General features: G+C 42.6%; 3 protein-coding genes across 3 annotated transcripts in view; 2 read left to right on the top strand and 1 right to left on the bottom strand.

Moving 5' to 3' along the window:
- Positions 1-456: 456 nt before the first annotated feature.
- Positions 457-4,319, bottom strand: LOC107227818 (UDP-glucose 6-dehydrogenase). The gene is made up of 6 exons (XM_015669075.2): positions 4,162-4,319; positions 3,351-3,827; positions 2,915-3,112; positions 2,117-2,563; positions 1,849-2,004; positions 457-1,737 (listed from the first exon to the last, which is right to left on the bottom strand). The coding sequence occupies exons 2-6, from the start codon at positions 3,810-3,812 to the stop codon at positions 1,561-1,563; spliced, it is 1,440 nt and encodes a 479-aa protein (XP_015524561.1). The 5' UTR covers positions 3,813-3,827; positions 4,162-4,319; the 3' UTR covers positions 457-1,560.
- Positions 4,320-5,923: 1,604 nt separating this feature from the next.
- Positions 5,924-8,391, top strand: LOC107227820 (probable deoxyhypusine synthase). The gene is made up of 7 exons (XM_015669077.2): positions 5,924-6,381; positions 6,477-6,751; positions 6,835-7,053; positions 7,373-7,565; positions 7,671-7,774; positions 7,858-7,983; positions 8,265-8,391. Exons 1-7 carry the CDS (start codon positions 6,285-6,287, stop codon positions 8,361-8,363), a joined length of 1,113 nt encoding a protein of 370 aa, XP_015524563.1. The 5' UTR covers positions 5,924-6,284; the 3' UTR covers positions 8,364-8,391.
- Positions 8,392-9,318: 927 nt separating this feature from the next.
- The window catches only part of LOC107227819 (ecdysone-induced protein 78C), a 53,921-nt gene continuing 46,601 nt past the window's right edge, over positions 9,319-16,638 (top strand). The window contains exons 1-2 of the mRNA XM_015669076.2: positions 9,319-9,542; positions 12,009-12,088. Coding sequence (XP_015524562.1) covers positions 9,454-9,542; positions 12,009-12,088 — 169 coding nt within the window. The 5' untranslated portion in view covers positions 9,319-9,453. The remainder of the gene's footprint in view (positions 9,543-12,008; positions 12,089-16,638) is intronic.

Below are 16,638 nucleotides of genomic sequence, written 5' to 3'. Positions count from 1 at the left end.
GAGATGCCGATACAGTGCCGAATGTCCAAGGTATCGACAAATTGCTCATTGCACGAAGAGCCCATAATCATCTGCATTCGTGCACGAAATCTGCACCGCAACTAGATAATCCACATGTTTTGAGTAAAAACTTCACTACCGAAGGAAAATTATTGTAATATACCGTAAAAAATTTCATATATTCGTTTCCAGCGAATTCATATCTACAACACTGCAAGCTGTGTCAGCAATATGATTCACGTAGATAATGGATACGCTTTAAGTATTCATTGTCGGTATATATTCATCGGCATTGATGCTGTCATCACAAAAATCGAAAACACAATAGCAATTCTTGCTAACTATCGGAAATCGCTAGTTCAACAATGCAGTATTTATGCGGCCACGCGTTTTTGCCACCTCGGTACATTTCTAGAAGCAAAGGATGTTGTTAAAAACTGCAACGCGCGGTTGATGTAGTTGTTTATCAAATATATTTAATATATTCTATTTGTAAACAATATATGGACTAAAAGCGTAGCCGATTTTCGATCCATCTATGATACATGATATATCATACTCACGTATACGTATACGTCATGCGGTATGAATCATTCGTATAATTCGCAATATTTGTAGCACCATTTAAACGATTATTGTGTATCCGTAAAATAATTTATTGGATTTGAAGATGTATAAGTAGTAAGACTTAATTATTCGATATCCCATCATTCTGCAATCGTCCCTTTTCAGTACAAAATTCAACTCCTATACTTACTTATTTTATAATTATTGCTTTCTGCATTTCCTAATAATTTGTAAATGCGGATTCCATTAATACTTCTGATCGGAATATCAGTAACCCACGCACGTACGAAAATATTACCGATGGCTCCAGTTTATTACCGTCGGAAGTGATAAAATAAACCGACACAACGACCAGTCTGTCGGCACAACTTAAGAGAAACATGAGCTTGTTTAATAAAAGTCTCATTTAACCGGAATATTGGACTTATATAATATAAATACTGGGCTTAAAAACTTTATACCGGTAACTACCTTATTCGAGTTCAAACCTGTCGCTATATGTAACTCCCAGGCATTCTCACCAATATTGATAGGAAATTGAGTTTTCAGCAAGCATGCGCAGCTGGTTAAATCGTTAGAATATAATTAAAAATCCGTATTCATCAATTTGTATAGTCTGCGTAATTCGTAGCGGCAACCGAGTCTAATACTCAATGTTATACGATGATGGAGTCATGTAGTTATGAATTAAAAAAAAATCCCACCGCAGCAGGCGTCAATAATTTCGTACTACTTTGATACAGCTGCAATTCGGTTGAGGCAGTATTGGGCTGCTTATAGTTAAGGAATTTCTTTACATAAATCGTAAGGAAACGGCCTTCCCCCCACCACGAATCACGTGAAATTTCGGGAAACTGCTTTGCCGCACTGTGTCACGTCTCATCAAGTTTCTTCAATTGAGTGAAAATTATGTTAAGCACCAAATCTTCAGCAAGCTCTTCACGGCTGAAAAGCCTGCAGTCAAGTTCCGTAGTAAATATATCTCGTCGCAATTCACATCTGACTTTGACTGCCCCACGATCTGGAGACAGCCGTTCTAGCCAACTTTTTACCAATAGTCTGTACGATAAAACCGATTCTTTGCAACGCGTTGTGGTCCAGTATCTTCCGCCCGTCGAATATGTACGCCGGCTTCATCATTCCGGCGTAAATCTTTTCATAGTCCAAGGCCTGTAACGTAATCGCGTTGAATCGATAAAACGCAGATCAATGTTAACGTATGTATACGTATACGTAGGTGCACACCTCCGGCAATGCAACGTCGCGAATACTAATAGTTACCATAAACTCATCCCACTCGGTGCAAAGCACAATTGCGTGAGTGTCCTTCGTCGCGGAATAAGCGTCCCTGTAGATACTGACGTGCCTCTTGATGTTCTCCGGGTGGTCGGTGACACTCGGATGAGTCAAATCCTCCATTATTTGGGACTCCTCTACCTGTATTATGTATATATGAATTAAAGTTCACGCGCAGCCCGTAGAGGGATTTTTAGGTGAGAACTGAAGGTAACTGAAATTGGAGAGGTATTTCCTTTTATCATTTTATCACCTTCGGATCGTATATGTGGAGCTTCGCTCCCTCGTCGAGTAATGTCTTGGCGACGTGGATCGCGGGTGACTCTCTGGTGTCCCCGGTATTCTTCTTAAATGCGAAGCCAAGCATGGCGATCTGTTTGTCGGTAACGGTGTTGAAGAGTGACTCGATCACTTTGGCGGAAAACCGGGACTTCTGGTACTCGTTCATGTCTATTACTTGCTGCCAGTACGCCGCTACCTCGGGAAGGTTGAGACACTCGCAAATATATACCAGGTTTAAAATGTCTTTCTGGAAACAGGAACCTCCGAATCCAACCGATGCCTGCAGGAACTTCGATCCTATTCGCGAATCCCAGCCAACGGCCCGTGCGACCTCGGAGACGTCCGCACCTGTCGCTTCGCATACGGCGGATAGCGAATTAATGCTAGAAATTCGTTGGGCCAGGAATGCATTTGCCGCCTATAGAGTGATAAATTCAAAGTTAGTTAGCACCAGCTGTGAGTTAGGACGGGCTGAAGGTCGTTGTATGGTATATTGCAGCGAACGCGTCGAAGGTTGCATTTTGAAATACTCAACTGTGTTTCATATCGTAAGCATAGAAGAGACGTGAACGAGGCAACGAATACGTTAAAAAATGTTGGCATACATCTGTCTACTGATAATTGTAATGTTTTCACGTTCGTTGAAGCAGATATCAGTTGCGTAGATATACGTGGATTAAACAAATCGATTCTACCACGATCACAGCTGTTCAATCAAAAAAAGTGATGGATTTTCGTGGTATTGTGGAGTTATCGCAACGTTACCAACCAGTTTCGACAATTCTGAACTCCAAGTATTCGTTGTCAATATATTTGCTCTGGGTATCCAGCGCTCGTAGACCTTGCAAAGTTCTTCTATCGCTGCGTGACCTTCGGGCGAATTCTCACCTCCGATCAATACTCGATCGGCATTCACCAGGTCGTCGATGGCTGTTCCCTCGGCCAGGAATTCCGGATTTGAGAGAATCTGAAATGCGGTGATTTCATCGAATTATAGAACTTTGCCTCCTGTGGTGCGATATTACATTTCAAGTATCGTCATGCAGTAGGAAATCTGAAATTGAAAACGTCGTAAAGCTGCACAAGAATTGAAGTGTGTAATCAATTTTGCGTGCAGGACGTTATCTTTTACACAGATATAGCGAATCGTTCGCAGTGTCTAGAACCACTGCTGTGTCGTGTCTGAGAATGGGAGTAAAAATTACCTGATACGACACACCTGGCCTGTGATTCGCCCTGAGAATATTTAAAATACTCTCGGCAGCACGTACCGGCACCGTGCTCTTTTCAACAACTATTTTGTCCCCAGTTGCGATTTCCGCTATCATTCGAGCCGCGCTTTCGACGTACTTCAAATCGGCGGCTCTGCCTCTACCATTGCCGAACGTTTTCGTAGGCGTATTGACGGAAATGAATATCAAATCTGCTTCCTTTATTCCCGTCTCTATATCCGTCGAAAAAAAGAGATTTTTCCCCCGGCATTTGCCGACTACCTCGTCCAAACCGGGCTCGTAAATCGGCAGTTTCTCCGAATTCCACTGCGCTATTCTTTCCTTGCTCTTATCGACAACCGTCACGGTGATGTCGGAACATTTCAAGGCAATCACGCTGCAGGTGGGTCCACCGACGTACCCAGCTCCGATGCAACAGATTTTCTTTATCGCCATTTCTCTTGCTTCTTCCTGCAAGGAATCGAATATTTGTATGAATTCAAAATTTGAACCGTGACGCGTCCCCCGTATTTCGCGCCTTAATCAGCGCTTCGGATCGATATGTGTAAATAGTGCATATGAATTGTTTGTTTCGAAATCATCGAGGTACGTCAGCTGCTCGATTAGAGTTCAACTCCTCGTTTGTTTGGAACAACGTGATCCGAAATAAAAGATATTTTCCTCATCCACGGGCATGAAAATAATCAATTATTCTTAGGTTACTATTAGAGAGAGTGTTGTGATAATTTTCTGAATGAAGTTCTGCAAATTAAATATTATTTCCAGTATACGTATTTGAACTCACCGTTACTCGCCACGGTTTTAAAGACGGCGAAAAGCCCGTTGTCTATCCGATATCCAGTTGACGTTGAATAATACTATTCTACGGATTGATGCCGTCGGACGCTCAACGTCACCTAAAACCCACAACGAGTATCTCGCGGCTCCATCGACGACGTACCCCTACCCGCCGTTCTGGGGTCAGACACGTACGGTTCGCCGATACTTGGCAACGTCGCAACTTCATATCTCTTTAAGTGCGCACGCGCGCTTTCGAAGGCTTTCGCTTTACTCGGAAGACCAGAAATTTATAATTCCGCGTGAAATACCATTCGAAGCGACGCGCGATGCCTGGCCGTAAGAGTAGATTCCCTGTATTCCACAGCTGCTAAAATACTTGCGCTATTTCAAATATTTACCTACATTTGCACCAGCTTAAGCAACGTCATCGATAATCGCAGCCAATCCAGCACTGCCAAGAAGGCCTGCGTCGTAAACGATCTAACTTCTACGCGCGAACGTTCGCGCTAACAGTTGTTCATATTTGCAATTGCTTAATTCGGATGAGCCACGTGAATAAAAAACACTTTCTAGGATTTATGTGACATACGTTGCACGATTGTACAGACTTACAAATTGGTAAGTTGCTTGACAAAATTGACACGTGCTGGTATATCACACGTATTAAATGGATACGACGTATAACATTGCGGGGACCGTAGTATAGGCTCTCTCTAAATTATTTCTCGATTACACGAACCCTCAGACGTGTAAATTGTGATCACAAAAATATTTTGCCAAGCAGATATAATATGATGTATAACGAATATATTATAGACTAGGATTACATTTTGGTATACACTATAGAGACACTACGCGAAATACATTACGGTGATTAGTTTTCTATGGAACATACCTATGGTAGATCCGATGAGCTTGGTTATGCTTCAAAGAACGGTAGACCCATCGGTGTTCTGGTTGGACTTTCCCGATCTCTTGTCTATTCTAATTTGTAGCGGAATTAAAATTCGATCCAATTCTTGAGAAATATTAAATTTCCACTTGGAGCAAGAGTAATAAAGTATAACATGAATGAATTTAATTTTGAATCCCTAAATCAACAACAAAATTGAATGAATTCTTTTCCCGTTTACTGTGCGGTGACTGTTCACTATTCCGGTATTTGTTTTATCCTTACAGTACGCGACACTTGAGTATATGTATAATCTCAGTAAATAGATTAACAAAATATCGCATAGAGAGGCAGAGCATTTCTGTATCGAGGTAACTTCTTAACTGCCTGCACCTTATTATGATAGCTAAATTGTAGATAGGTATACGTTCCGATCTATCGTACATACATTGCGAATCACACTACTTGAGATCGTAATTGAAATCCAAGATACCGCTAACGAATAGGTGAATTAAGTTACAAATAGTTGCGTCACAGAGTATGTAAAATTGTAATTATGCGGACGAACATTGTCATATAACGGCATTATTGCCGGTTGATTTAAATGAGAAGAACCTTCTCATCTTTATGTAGAAAACCTTTACAGTCTGTGCAAAGTAATACCCATACATTTCAACTTGTCGTCGCTCTTATCGACGCATTCAAATTTTTTACGACCACTACAACCAAAACGTGACGTGGTTCATCATTTTGCGAGCTATGAAAGAGAGGAAGGGGTGCCGGCTTTTGTGTCGATGAAGACTCGACGTTTGAAAATATCGCGGGGCCCGATACCCCTCGCTATACCTATATCGGCAGTTGTGCAGTGCCGGTAATAGAGATCCCATTTCTAGCCGGTAAGTGGTTCCCCGTTAGTGTCCTGCTATTCGGCCGGTCTATGATTTTGTCTGCTACTGCCTTTAGAAATTTGAGGTTATATACCCCAGCGTACATTCTATGAATTGTACCGGATACGTTTTGTGCGAAATTTTTTCGTAGCTGGGCTAACCTGTATAACACGTGGATTGCCAAGTGATTCGTAATTTCGAGCTAGTCGTTAATCAGTTCCCGTTGTCATTTACGAACACCGGTTCTGTCATAGCCACGTGTATGCGAAAACCGCAAGTAAATACTTCTGTATTAAACTCTGGGAGTTTTGGCTGTTATTGGATATTGGATTCTCAAATTGTACAAGAATGTGTGAAAATCCGAAGGACAAACTCCCTGCTGAATTGAAAGACGCAGTGCTGGTCCAGAGCGTATCCCTGCCCGCAGGTGCAGCTACAGTTAAAGGTAAGAAACCTGCGCTTGAGTCTACTTCTGCAGCAATGTAAAAGCTTGTAAATTTCATAGTGGGCAATTATCAACCTGAACAATTTCCTTCCCAGGATATGATTGGAATGCCGGTGTCGACTATCACACACTTTTCGAGAGCTACAAATTCTCAGGGTTTCAGGCTACTAACTTTGGTCTAGCTGTCGACGAAATCAACAAAATGATCAACGCAAGGAAGGTCCCGCTCGACGATGACAAGATCGACTCTATAGAGGAAGATGAATTTATAAAGAGGAAGAGCAATTGTACGATATTTCTTGGGTATACGTCTAATATGGCATCTTGTGGGATGAGAGACACTATTAGATTTTTGGTTCAACACAAAATGGTCAGTAATCTGAGTGTATGCTATTTTATACAACTATTTTCTCCATCTCCCTGTACATCAAGATAATCTCATACACCCCACAGGTTGACTGTATCGTTGCCTCGGCTGGTGGAGTCGAAGAGGATTTAATAAAATGCCTGGCACCGACTTACCTTGGGGATTTCCACCTCGAAGGCAAACGACTGAGAGAAAATGGGATTAATAGAATCGGGAATTTACTTGTTCCAAATGATAACTATTGTCTTTTCGAAGACTGGGTTACCCCAAAGCTGGATGCAATGTTGGCTGAACAGAAAGAGAAGGTAATTATGTGTGCTGCTCAGTATGTATCACGCTATCGTCTTTTACTTTGGCTTTTTGTGACACTTGAACGGATTTATTTCAGCAGTTGTAATTTTACCCTGACGAAAATTTCACATGCATTCTTTTTCTTTTTGTCACAGCATCAGAAATTGAGGAGTTAGAAATCCCGTTTACCGTTAGGTCGAAATAATGCATGTGTGTATGTTTTTTTTTTATTTTAAATAGAAATTGCTTTTTTACTAGACCGTTCAATGGTCAATGTTTTTCTGTTCATTCGCATTCTTTGTCCTTTCAAATTCAAGAACGTTCCATTCGCAGGGTACTTTGTGGACACCCTCAAAGGTAATTACGAGACTAGGTGAAGAAATTGACAATCCAGATTCTATCTATTATTGGGCTGCCAAAAATAAGATTCCAGTCTTTAGTCCCGCATTGACTGACGGTAGCCTAGGCGACATGATGTTCTTCCATTCGTTCCGAAATCCTGGCCTAGTACTCGATATATTATCAGGTAGTTTTTTAATTAATCTGAAGATATATTCCTCGATTATCAGGTAACAATCTAACTACAAGCTTTCAATCTACCCCATTTATTCGCGTAAACTTTTCTTGGTAGATTTAAGGCGTTTGAACAGTATGGCGATGAAAGCGGTAAACAGCGGTATCATCATTCTAGGCGGGGGTGTAATCAAGCATCATATTTGCAACGCAAATCTTATGGTAATAATCTTTGCGATAATAAGTTGTACACACATTTTTCATACCAAACTACTTTGATTACCGAATTGCTGAATTCCCTACAGCGAAATGGCGCAGACTACGCTGTCTTTTTAAACACAGCCTCCGAGTTTGACGGTAGCGATAGCGGCGCAAGGCCCGACGAAGCCGTTTCGTGGGGAAAAATCAAGAAAGACGCAACTCCTGTAAAAGTAATAATACCATTCATACTTTCTTCGTGCGATTGCGGTTATCACTGTAGAAAAACAAAAATTTCTGGCGTCAAAGAAACGTTACTATGTCGGTGGCTAAAATAATATTACGTCGCTACAGTTAACTCTGAATTAAGGCAATGAAACATTTTTCACCAGTAAAGAGGTGTTTCTTTGATCTGAAACATTTTCTCGATGTGCGCAGCAAGTAAAACGCACACAGCTTGTCTCTGTTTGATACTAACTGTTTTTTTTTTCTGTTCTATTTTCTGTCCGAACAGATATATGCCGAAGCTTCCCTCATCTTTCCACTTTTAGTCGGTGAGACATTCGCCCGTCAATTTCATTCCTCAAAAGAACGAGCTGTATCTGACGTATAATTTAATAAAGATATGTATTTTTAACCCACGCCAAATCTTTTCATGAAATAAGATAATATGCGAGTGCGGTACTTTCCTCGGCGTCAAATAAACGGATATTTTTCACGAAACACGAGGATGAAGTTAGTAACGTTACTCCAATAATGCATGTTTAGGATCATCTGAAATTTGATAAACCCTGACAAACAAAACATATTCATATTTTTAAAAGCCAACTCTTTGAAAGTCATTTAGAAATTGCACAGTAATGATTTTTTCCCTGACGTTTCGTTTACGTTAACGTCGCTAACTTCAGCCTCATCCTTCCTTCTGCAAACGAAGAAAGATGCTCGAAATAATTCTTAGAATAAACATTGTATCTCCATTAATACCGTCACGGGGATATTTCCGTTTCAGCATCAATTAGTTTCAAACAAACGTACAACGAACTAAAACTGAGGAACTACTGTCCTCGCAATGATAGGTATTCCAAAAAGTAGGCGCTCACAAACGTAGGTATGCCGTGCACAGAAGTAACACAGTTTCGTCGTTCCAATTGCTTTGGTCTCCCGCGCGTGACGAGCGGGCGAAGGGGTAGGAGGGGGTGGGGGGGTCGTAAGCAAACGTCCCTCTACCTGTCTCCCCGCAACTAGTCCTAGTTCGACGGGAGCTGATAAGTTTCGGGAACTATATGTGTCAAGCGGCTCGCTGATCACCTAGTTCCGTTTTCCGCGCGTGCGTCTTCGCCACCCCCGAGTATGGGGCATGTGCAGTCGACGGGGGTGGAAAACTAGCGGTTGTCAGTTGATTCCCGTTGGCCCGCGGTCGCGGACGGGCGTGGGTGGAGCAAGGAGTTGAACCCTGTAATCCGCCTCCCCGCGTTCACCCGAATTATCCGAAATACGCGTCTATATACCTGTAATATACGCCTGTATCAACTAAGCGCTCCTACGCTCATCCCCAGGGAAAAGCCCCGTCACGACATCCACCTTGTGCGGGCAAAGTTTTTCTTCGTATCTGACGATCATCCCTGCATCACCGCCCCAGCCCCTCCCCCTCCCTCAACGAAATGCTGCCGCTGCTCCACAATTTTCGACGGGAATGAACGACGATGGACGTACAGGACGAAACCAACACCGCGTCTACAGCGAGTTCGTCGCCGAGGCCGTCCAGTCCAGCTGCGGACTCCACCTTCATAAGGTACCACAGTTACCTATCCATCTGACACAAATACACCACCCCGACATTTATAGGCTTAATTACACTGCGGGTCCGTAATTCGAGTCTCTCTTGTTCGATTTTGACTACCCTGTTTGCCTGTTACTAACGTCGTGTATCTCTGTCGATGCGTACAGGCTTGGAAGGTGTGAGAGGATGATGACGACTTTTATATAAATCTTTATTAATTCAACGGTAAAAGTTTCCCGTGGTTAGTGGCAATCGGTTGGATTATTAGTAGTCGGTGGAAGAGGGGTCCGATTGTATATCTTTTGATACCTTGGTTTTTGTTATATTTTCGTCAGTTTTGGTTTCCATGGTTGAATGGAGAATGATTCCGATTAACTGAACCGTGACGAGAGTGTACAGATGTGAAAAACTCGAGTTACACTATCGAATTCTCAAATCTCGCAACTGAAACCCGAACATTTGATACACTAGTTATTATGAGTGAACAGCCATAGAGTTTGTTGAAACATCACTTCATATTCAATAACGCACCTTACAAAGTTTAAGTAGCGCTAATAGCGTCGTTTACGCTAAACTCGACTCCTGATGTATTATCGAAGTTTGAAAGTCGTACCGTTCATCTGTCTCGAGTTCAGATACGATAAGGCAGAAAAACTGACGATGTAAAGGATATAACAATTAGGTAGCTGTACGTATACGTATAAGTATAAGGGACAATACCGACTGCGGGGAAATAATACCTTGGGTAATTTTTCCTATCGATTCAACAAACCCGTTACATTTTTAAACACCGTCTTGCCATTCGAGGTATACACGTAGGTACGTTCAATACGTACAATACTCACATCACGGCACGCGCGCGTCGTCTTTAGAACGCAAACAATACTAAATTCTATACTTACAATCATGCAACTGTTTGTTCTTCTGTTAATTTAAATAACAGTCATTTCCGCAGATACTTCAATTTACATATGTATTACCTGTCAGCGGTTTGTTATTTGTCTAACGATGGTAATGAATTAAAACCAGCACGTTGTATTTCTTGGTTTCTTATTCCCATACTTATCCAACGTAATATGTACGTATATACGTATGTACGTATAAACCTTCTGAACGATATTCTTAAAGTTTCAACGCGAGATGTATCCACATGAAAAGTTTAAACGAAGACTAATGATTTGGGGTGCACAAATCGTGATCGTTATGAATACACATACTTTTTGCTTTGACGTTCGAACGAAGATACCTTCGCAAAAAATTGAATTTTCAACCAAACTGATTTACAACCTGCCACGCAGTACAGAAATTGTGGCGGAATTTCAGCGAACTCGGGAACTTGTATCAAGACCAAGATTTTCTCCCAGGGTCTTGGCGATTTGCAGAGCTTAATAATTCACGTGCATTAGTTAGGGAAATTATGTAATTCCGAAAATCTCCTTCGTTGCTGCGCTGTATATAATAAATCCAAGTTGTCGAGATGGAACTAAAAACAGTGTTTTGAATCATTGCTAGGAGTCTTGATGCTATTTCGAACTAGATTTATTAGGAAACAATTCCACCTGAAATAACGTTATTTTACACGCGACCGAACTTTAATCGGATATCAAACTTTTTTCGTCCCAAGCGTAATGCTGTTATAACTGTTGAGCGAAGATTACTATATTTGCTTACAAGTCTTACGCTTACACTATAACAGTGGGCTGAATGAAGCCGTCGAAACCAAATACCGAGTAACGTCATTTTGCTATGAAAACCGGGCTAACACAGTCTTCTTTCCTCATATACTCAAGTCTCGCTGCTTGCACGAAGGCTCACAAGTTGGTATCCTTCATCGGCGGAGCCTTGATCGTCTACCCATCGTACACAAACTCTCCCTTTCGTCCCTTTCGTTATTACACTACTCTGCCGGCCTACCTCACCGGGTATTTTGGAATGATCTAGTTCAATCGCGATCCATCCCGTGTATAAAGTGACGACGTAACCTAATGACTATCGATGCAGATCGGAATAGACGCGAGGATTAAAATTCTGGGGACCGCAGTTGTACACAATTTCCTTCATTTGTGAAAGATACCTCACATTGGTTCCATTGAGTGATAAATTGAGCTTCTCGGCGTTCTCTTTTTCCAATATTCTTCTCCTCTCCATGTTTCTTGTTACGTCGTATAACGGATACCACGGGATCTGAAGTTCCGCGGAATTTCGTATCCACAGAAAGCCCGCAATGCCAATCACGAGTATAGCGGTAGAACTCGTGGTGAAGTTTGTCGTGACGACGTACTTGCTTGCTTTTCCGCGACGAACGCACAAGGATACAGGGCAGATGAGGTTGCCGGAGTCAGAGGTAGCACGGTGCGACTTACGTGTAATTCCCTAATTCTCTACGCTCCGTTGATTCCACAACAGCCGTTTCCGTCAAGCAAATGTTGGCCGAATCGTTTCGGCAATGTAAATAATCCAGGATGCTTTTCGTTCCAGCGTGAAGAGAGAACCAGACTCGGAGGAGCCGAACAGCCCTCTCGAAGCCGCCAGCCCCGGGTCCGTCCTACGCAACAATGGTGAGTTGCCCTCAACGGTCTGGTATATAAATGTACATATTCGGTGTTCACCCTTTTATTTATTCAAGAGTTATACGAGCAACGTGACCCGCACATTGGCGAGTTACTTTTATTACATTCTTTATCGCGTGTAATACGTATATGTATGCATGCATAACGTATCCGTACCTACACCTAATGTATATAATACCTACAAGCCTTGAGTACACCCTCACACCGTACAAAATCATTACACCTATACCCTCGGCATAGTTGCTACAAGAATTACTTCATTTTCATGCGATACAAGAGCGTTAATATAAGTATATTTTCACGGTTTAACGTTCGAGTGTGAGATTCGCAGCGATTTATTGCGTCAAACACGTTTCAGCGCTGCAGCAGCTGCAGTGGCAGGTGAATCACCGAATCTGTATATGGGTAAATATATGTATGCCGCACGTTGGATTGCCGCGCGAATTATACGTGTTTTACACATCGATTCCATCCTTCCAGCCTGCAGCTACGAGTTAGAAAATCTATGCATACATCCTGGAGGCTAATTTCCAGTATATAAGAACAAGTTTCCTCAGGGTATATATGTATAGACTGTTGCAAAAAGGACGCCATTTCATCGGGGGGATTTCTGAAGCACGACTGTGAAACGTATTTGTACGCATAGAAATCCAGGTTTTACCTATAGAATATTAAAATACAGGTACATGTATATTATGTATAGGTACGTAAATGCAGTTGCAGATAGGAGTGGGGTTCGACATTTGGAAGGATCAATATTTGGAATGGCCGATACATCGAAATTGCAAACGTGCGAAAATAAAATAACCAAAGATTAATTGTTCGAAGTAGTCATTCTAATCGGTATTCAACACTTTCGAAAATCAAGATTACGAACAATTCGTCTTCCGTTATTCTACCTTCGCATGTTTAAAATTTCGATATATCGACCATTCCACGTTTTGACCCCTGTCCGCGGACACTTCTTCGTCGTTTCCGTGTTAAAAGTAAAATATAGGCGATCGTGCGTAAATCGGCGAGAATAGGATGGCTCTAATGATCCCCGATAATAGCACACGGTTCCTCACATTCATCGCAGAGCTGCAGGCTGACACAATGAGAACCGCTGAAACTCGAGAGGGTATACGAGGTTCCAGCTGTAGCTGGCGCTGGATCGATTCAAAGCGGCAGCTCGCGCCCCACCCTAATACACTTTTCTCCGCGTACCTCTGCCACGAATCCCTCCACCCTCCGCACCTTCTACCTTTTGCCCTCCATCCTCTTCCGCGGATACTCACTTCTTCTCACTCACCTCGATACCCATCGTCCTCGTTCTTCCTGCCCCATGCCATCGCCCCCGCCCCCCAGACTCCTTCCGGAAGTTCCTACATTTAGATAATATCTTGAACAGAAACAATAAGTACCGCAGGGGTTACAGATCGCTTGCCGTTGGTACAGAAGACAGGGGCGGATCTATGGGGACGTTGCTCGGAGGGGACGATTGAGAAGAAAAGAATCAGCCAACAAAAAATGGGTTAGAGATAGAATTTTTTCAATATCAAAATTTTGACAATTTCAATGCGTTTGAATTAACATTGAGAATGACTGCCAGCGCTTCTTGGTTATTTCATACCCGTTAAGAGGGGTCAGTTTTTTTTTTTTTAAATAAGATTGAAAAGAATGTGAAACCGAAATGGGAACTGTCAATAAAGAAACGCGGCGCTGTTCATTTCTGCGATACCTACGCAAGAATCATGAGACTTATTCACTCTATGTCTCTCCACAGTCATGGTACATATGTCGTAAGACTAACGGAATATGTGACAGAATCTTCCAACTTGAATACTATTAATTCGTTCGTTGAATTTTTCCTATCGAATCAAACAATTACTCTGTGTATCGAGGTACGGAAACACCAACTTTCAAATAAATCGGAAACTAAATTCCTCACTTTCCAACGAACGGACGTGTGCCCACTATATTTCACTCCGAAAACTTATAATTCAAATTATCTAAGGAAAGTTGGTATTAGACATCCCAACATTCTTGAAAGTGCGCCGCTCAAAGACGTATAAGCCCCTTTAATACTGCTCCAATATCTACATCACGTGAGCCTGTCAAGACGTTGGTAGAAACTGTCCCGGAGTGAGCCTTCCTCTTTATTCGCGTCACTTTTACACCAATCTGGTATGAAAAACTCACTAACAGTGTTATCACAGTTGTAGTCGACGATAACGATTTTTGCTTCCGATCGTTGGTGTATTCGATGATAAATTTCGACGAATCAGCGCAAAGATGATGCTAAAAAAAGTACGTCAAAATCTTCCTTGCGTCTGGTATTATTTAATAATGAATATTTGATGCACGATCAACATATGTGGAAGAACTGTTGCATGGCATTTAGATTGATGCAGAATCACCGGAGTCAAAAAATTTCGTCGATTTTGTACCTTGAATTTTAGTTCATAAGTCGATCTTCAATTTCACGCCCTGCGAAATTAAACGAAAACTACGGCAAATTCAATTTCATCGAAATTTGGTCACTTTTTTGTAGCGTGCACGTACCGTAATTGTACCGATATGCTATTTGGAACAACATTTTGTATTCCGAATACCGAATACTGAAATGTGCGTATAGTTTTCTTCTTCATGGGGAATGCACGTGTGATTTCCTTGCAGGCTTCCGCGCACAGCGATAGACGTTCAAAGAATTAAGACGAGGATACAATAAGGCTGCAAAAGGCTGTTTGTCATTTCTCTGAACCGGTATGCGAAATGGCCGCAACTACCGCGTGTCCAAACCCTTTCGTGGTTAACTTCGCGTGCAGTACGATATACCTACGTATGTTGTACCAACGAGATGGTTATCTCTCGGCTTCACCCCCTCGCCATCTCCCCTCCCCTCTCCTCTCCTCTCCTCTCCTCTCCTCTCCACTCGTCTTCTCTCCTCGCCATCTTCGAAACGGAACCCGAAACATGCCGAAAAACCAATATAGCAGGCCTCAGAGTCGTAGAGTGGGTTAGTGTGGGGGGAAATCGTTGGGAAAACTCAATTAGATATACAGCACGGAATACGCGGAGCGTATGCGCAAGAAACATGCACCAAACCGATCCGTATAATACACGTGCAGAACTAACCGGTTCTCGAGGTTCATTACTCTGAGCGTGTATCTTCCCTCCCTTTTCCTCCTTTTCCCTTTCCTTCCTTCTCAACAAGTGTGCTGCCGCTTCCATGCTGCTGTTCCTGTTGCTGTTGCTGCTTCGGCTTCTGCTGCCGACTGGTCATTGCCAACTCGCTCACCCGCACGGCGAAACTTGTACACGGCCCGATGTTTACCGTGAAGAGCGTTAGTCTTTTTTCGCCTATCATTCCTTTCTCAATACCGTGCATCGTTATAATCTGTGTAATTGTACGAAGCCAACGATTTTTCGGCTAATGCGAGATAACAGGCGTGAAAGGTGCTATGCTTTATTCCGCTCCGACTTATATGTTATCTGATTATCGAAGAACTGATCTTGAATTTGCACGCTCTGTGATTGCCTTGGGTTGGTCTAGAAACCGCTGCACTCGAGCACCGGTGGAAGAGGGTCCGAGACAACTGGTTGAAAAAGTAGTCGACGAGGTGTAAATATCAGGTGAGCCCTCGACGCTCTGCCTTGACATTGAGCTTGAAACGTAGTACGTGTAATCGAAGAAAATGGGCACAACGATCCTGAAATACTTAAAAAGTATACGAGATAATTAGCGAGTTCGTTGCGTTTCGTTCGTAAGTATCTACTATTGTATTTAAAGCAAACGCATCGTCTCCGCTCATCGCATCCCCAAAATTCCTCATGTTCCCCGTGCGATTGCCAATGTCCCCGAAAATTCTGTAACTATAAACAGGTTATTCGGCACAGTAGAGTAAAAAAGGAGACAGTTTTCTCAACCAAAATCCGTTCTAAATATAGTGTCCACATCGGCATAATATCGCGGGCTTAGATATACCATCGTTTGCTTCATCTCTCCTGATTGACGTCATTTGATATTTGTTAGGACCGCTTGAATTCTGAACTTGGGTTATTCAAATAAAAGTTTATGTTTGCTCGTTTGTTACTTCTTCCCACAGCGTCTGTCGCCTATAATAAATTGTAAGGGTATAATAACGCATCCGTGTAGGTATTTAAACAGGCATCGAGAACGCAGCAACGTTGCGCACGATATTGTAACCGCATGCGTTATAGCGTGTAGAGCTGCTGAAACCGCGATGACGGCGAGATGTTCGCTTACCCGTACATCGATATCTTCTAATCGAATCTATCCCCAGGGGTTATCGGAGTAACGCACGCAACGCGGCGTGCATCAAGCCCACGGCACGAGGTAAATGTGTAACATACCCGCTCACCCGCCTCGTTTCAAAGGGTGCGAGACCGGCCTCGCGGGCGCGAACATCGCACGCCGTAAAAATTCTCTTTTAGTAACCATGCATAGCTCTCGCTGCCCGTACAAATGCCCGTACGTATTGGCCTAGGTGTAGGTGCAGGTACAGCCGGAGGTGGAGGTAGAGGTAGAGGTACAG

The sequence above is a fragment of the Neodiprion lecontei genome, chromosome 2 (genome assembly GCF_021901455.1).
Source record: "Neodiprion lecontei isolate iyNeoLeco1 chromosome 2, iyNeoLeco1.1, whole genome shotgun sequence".
Taxonomy (NCBI): domain Eukaryota; kingdom Metazoa; phylum Arthropoda; class Insecta; order Hymenoptera; family Diprionidae; genus Neodiprion; species Neodiprion lecontei.
The sequence above is the reverse complement of the archived record's forward strand: the minus strand, read 5'-3'. Positions and strand labels throughout refer to the sequence as shown.

Bases quoted from the DNA above. Each gene is read 5' to 3' on its own strand.
- LOC107227818 (XM_015669075.2), bottom strand. From the start codon at position 3,812: ATGGCGATAAAGAAAATCTGTTGCATCGGAGCTGGGTACGTCGGTGGA. The intron at 3,113-3,350 runs GTAATTTTTACT...ACCGCATTTCAG, and splicing joins GGCCAGGTGTGTCGTATCAG to ATTCTCTCAAATCCGGAATT. The intron at 2,564-2,914 runs GTTGGTAACGTT...ATCACTCTATAG, and splicing joins GTTCAGAATTGTCGAAACTG to GCGGCAAATGCATTCCTGGC.
- LOC107227820 (XM_015669077.2), top strand. From the start codon at position 6,285: ATGTGTGAAAATCCGAAGGACAAACTCCCTGCTGAATTGAAAGACGCA. The intron at 6,752-6,834 runs GTCAGTAATCTG...TACACCCCACAG, and splicing joins TTTTGGTTCAACACAAAATG to GTTGACTGTATCGTTGCCTC. The intron at 7,775-7,857 runs GTAATAATCTTT...AATTCCCTACAG, and splicing joins TTTGCAACGCAAATCTTATG to CGAAATGGCGCAGACTACGC.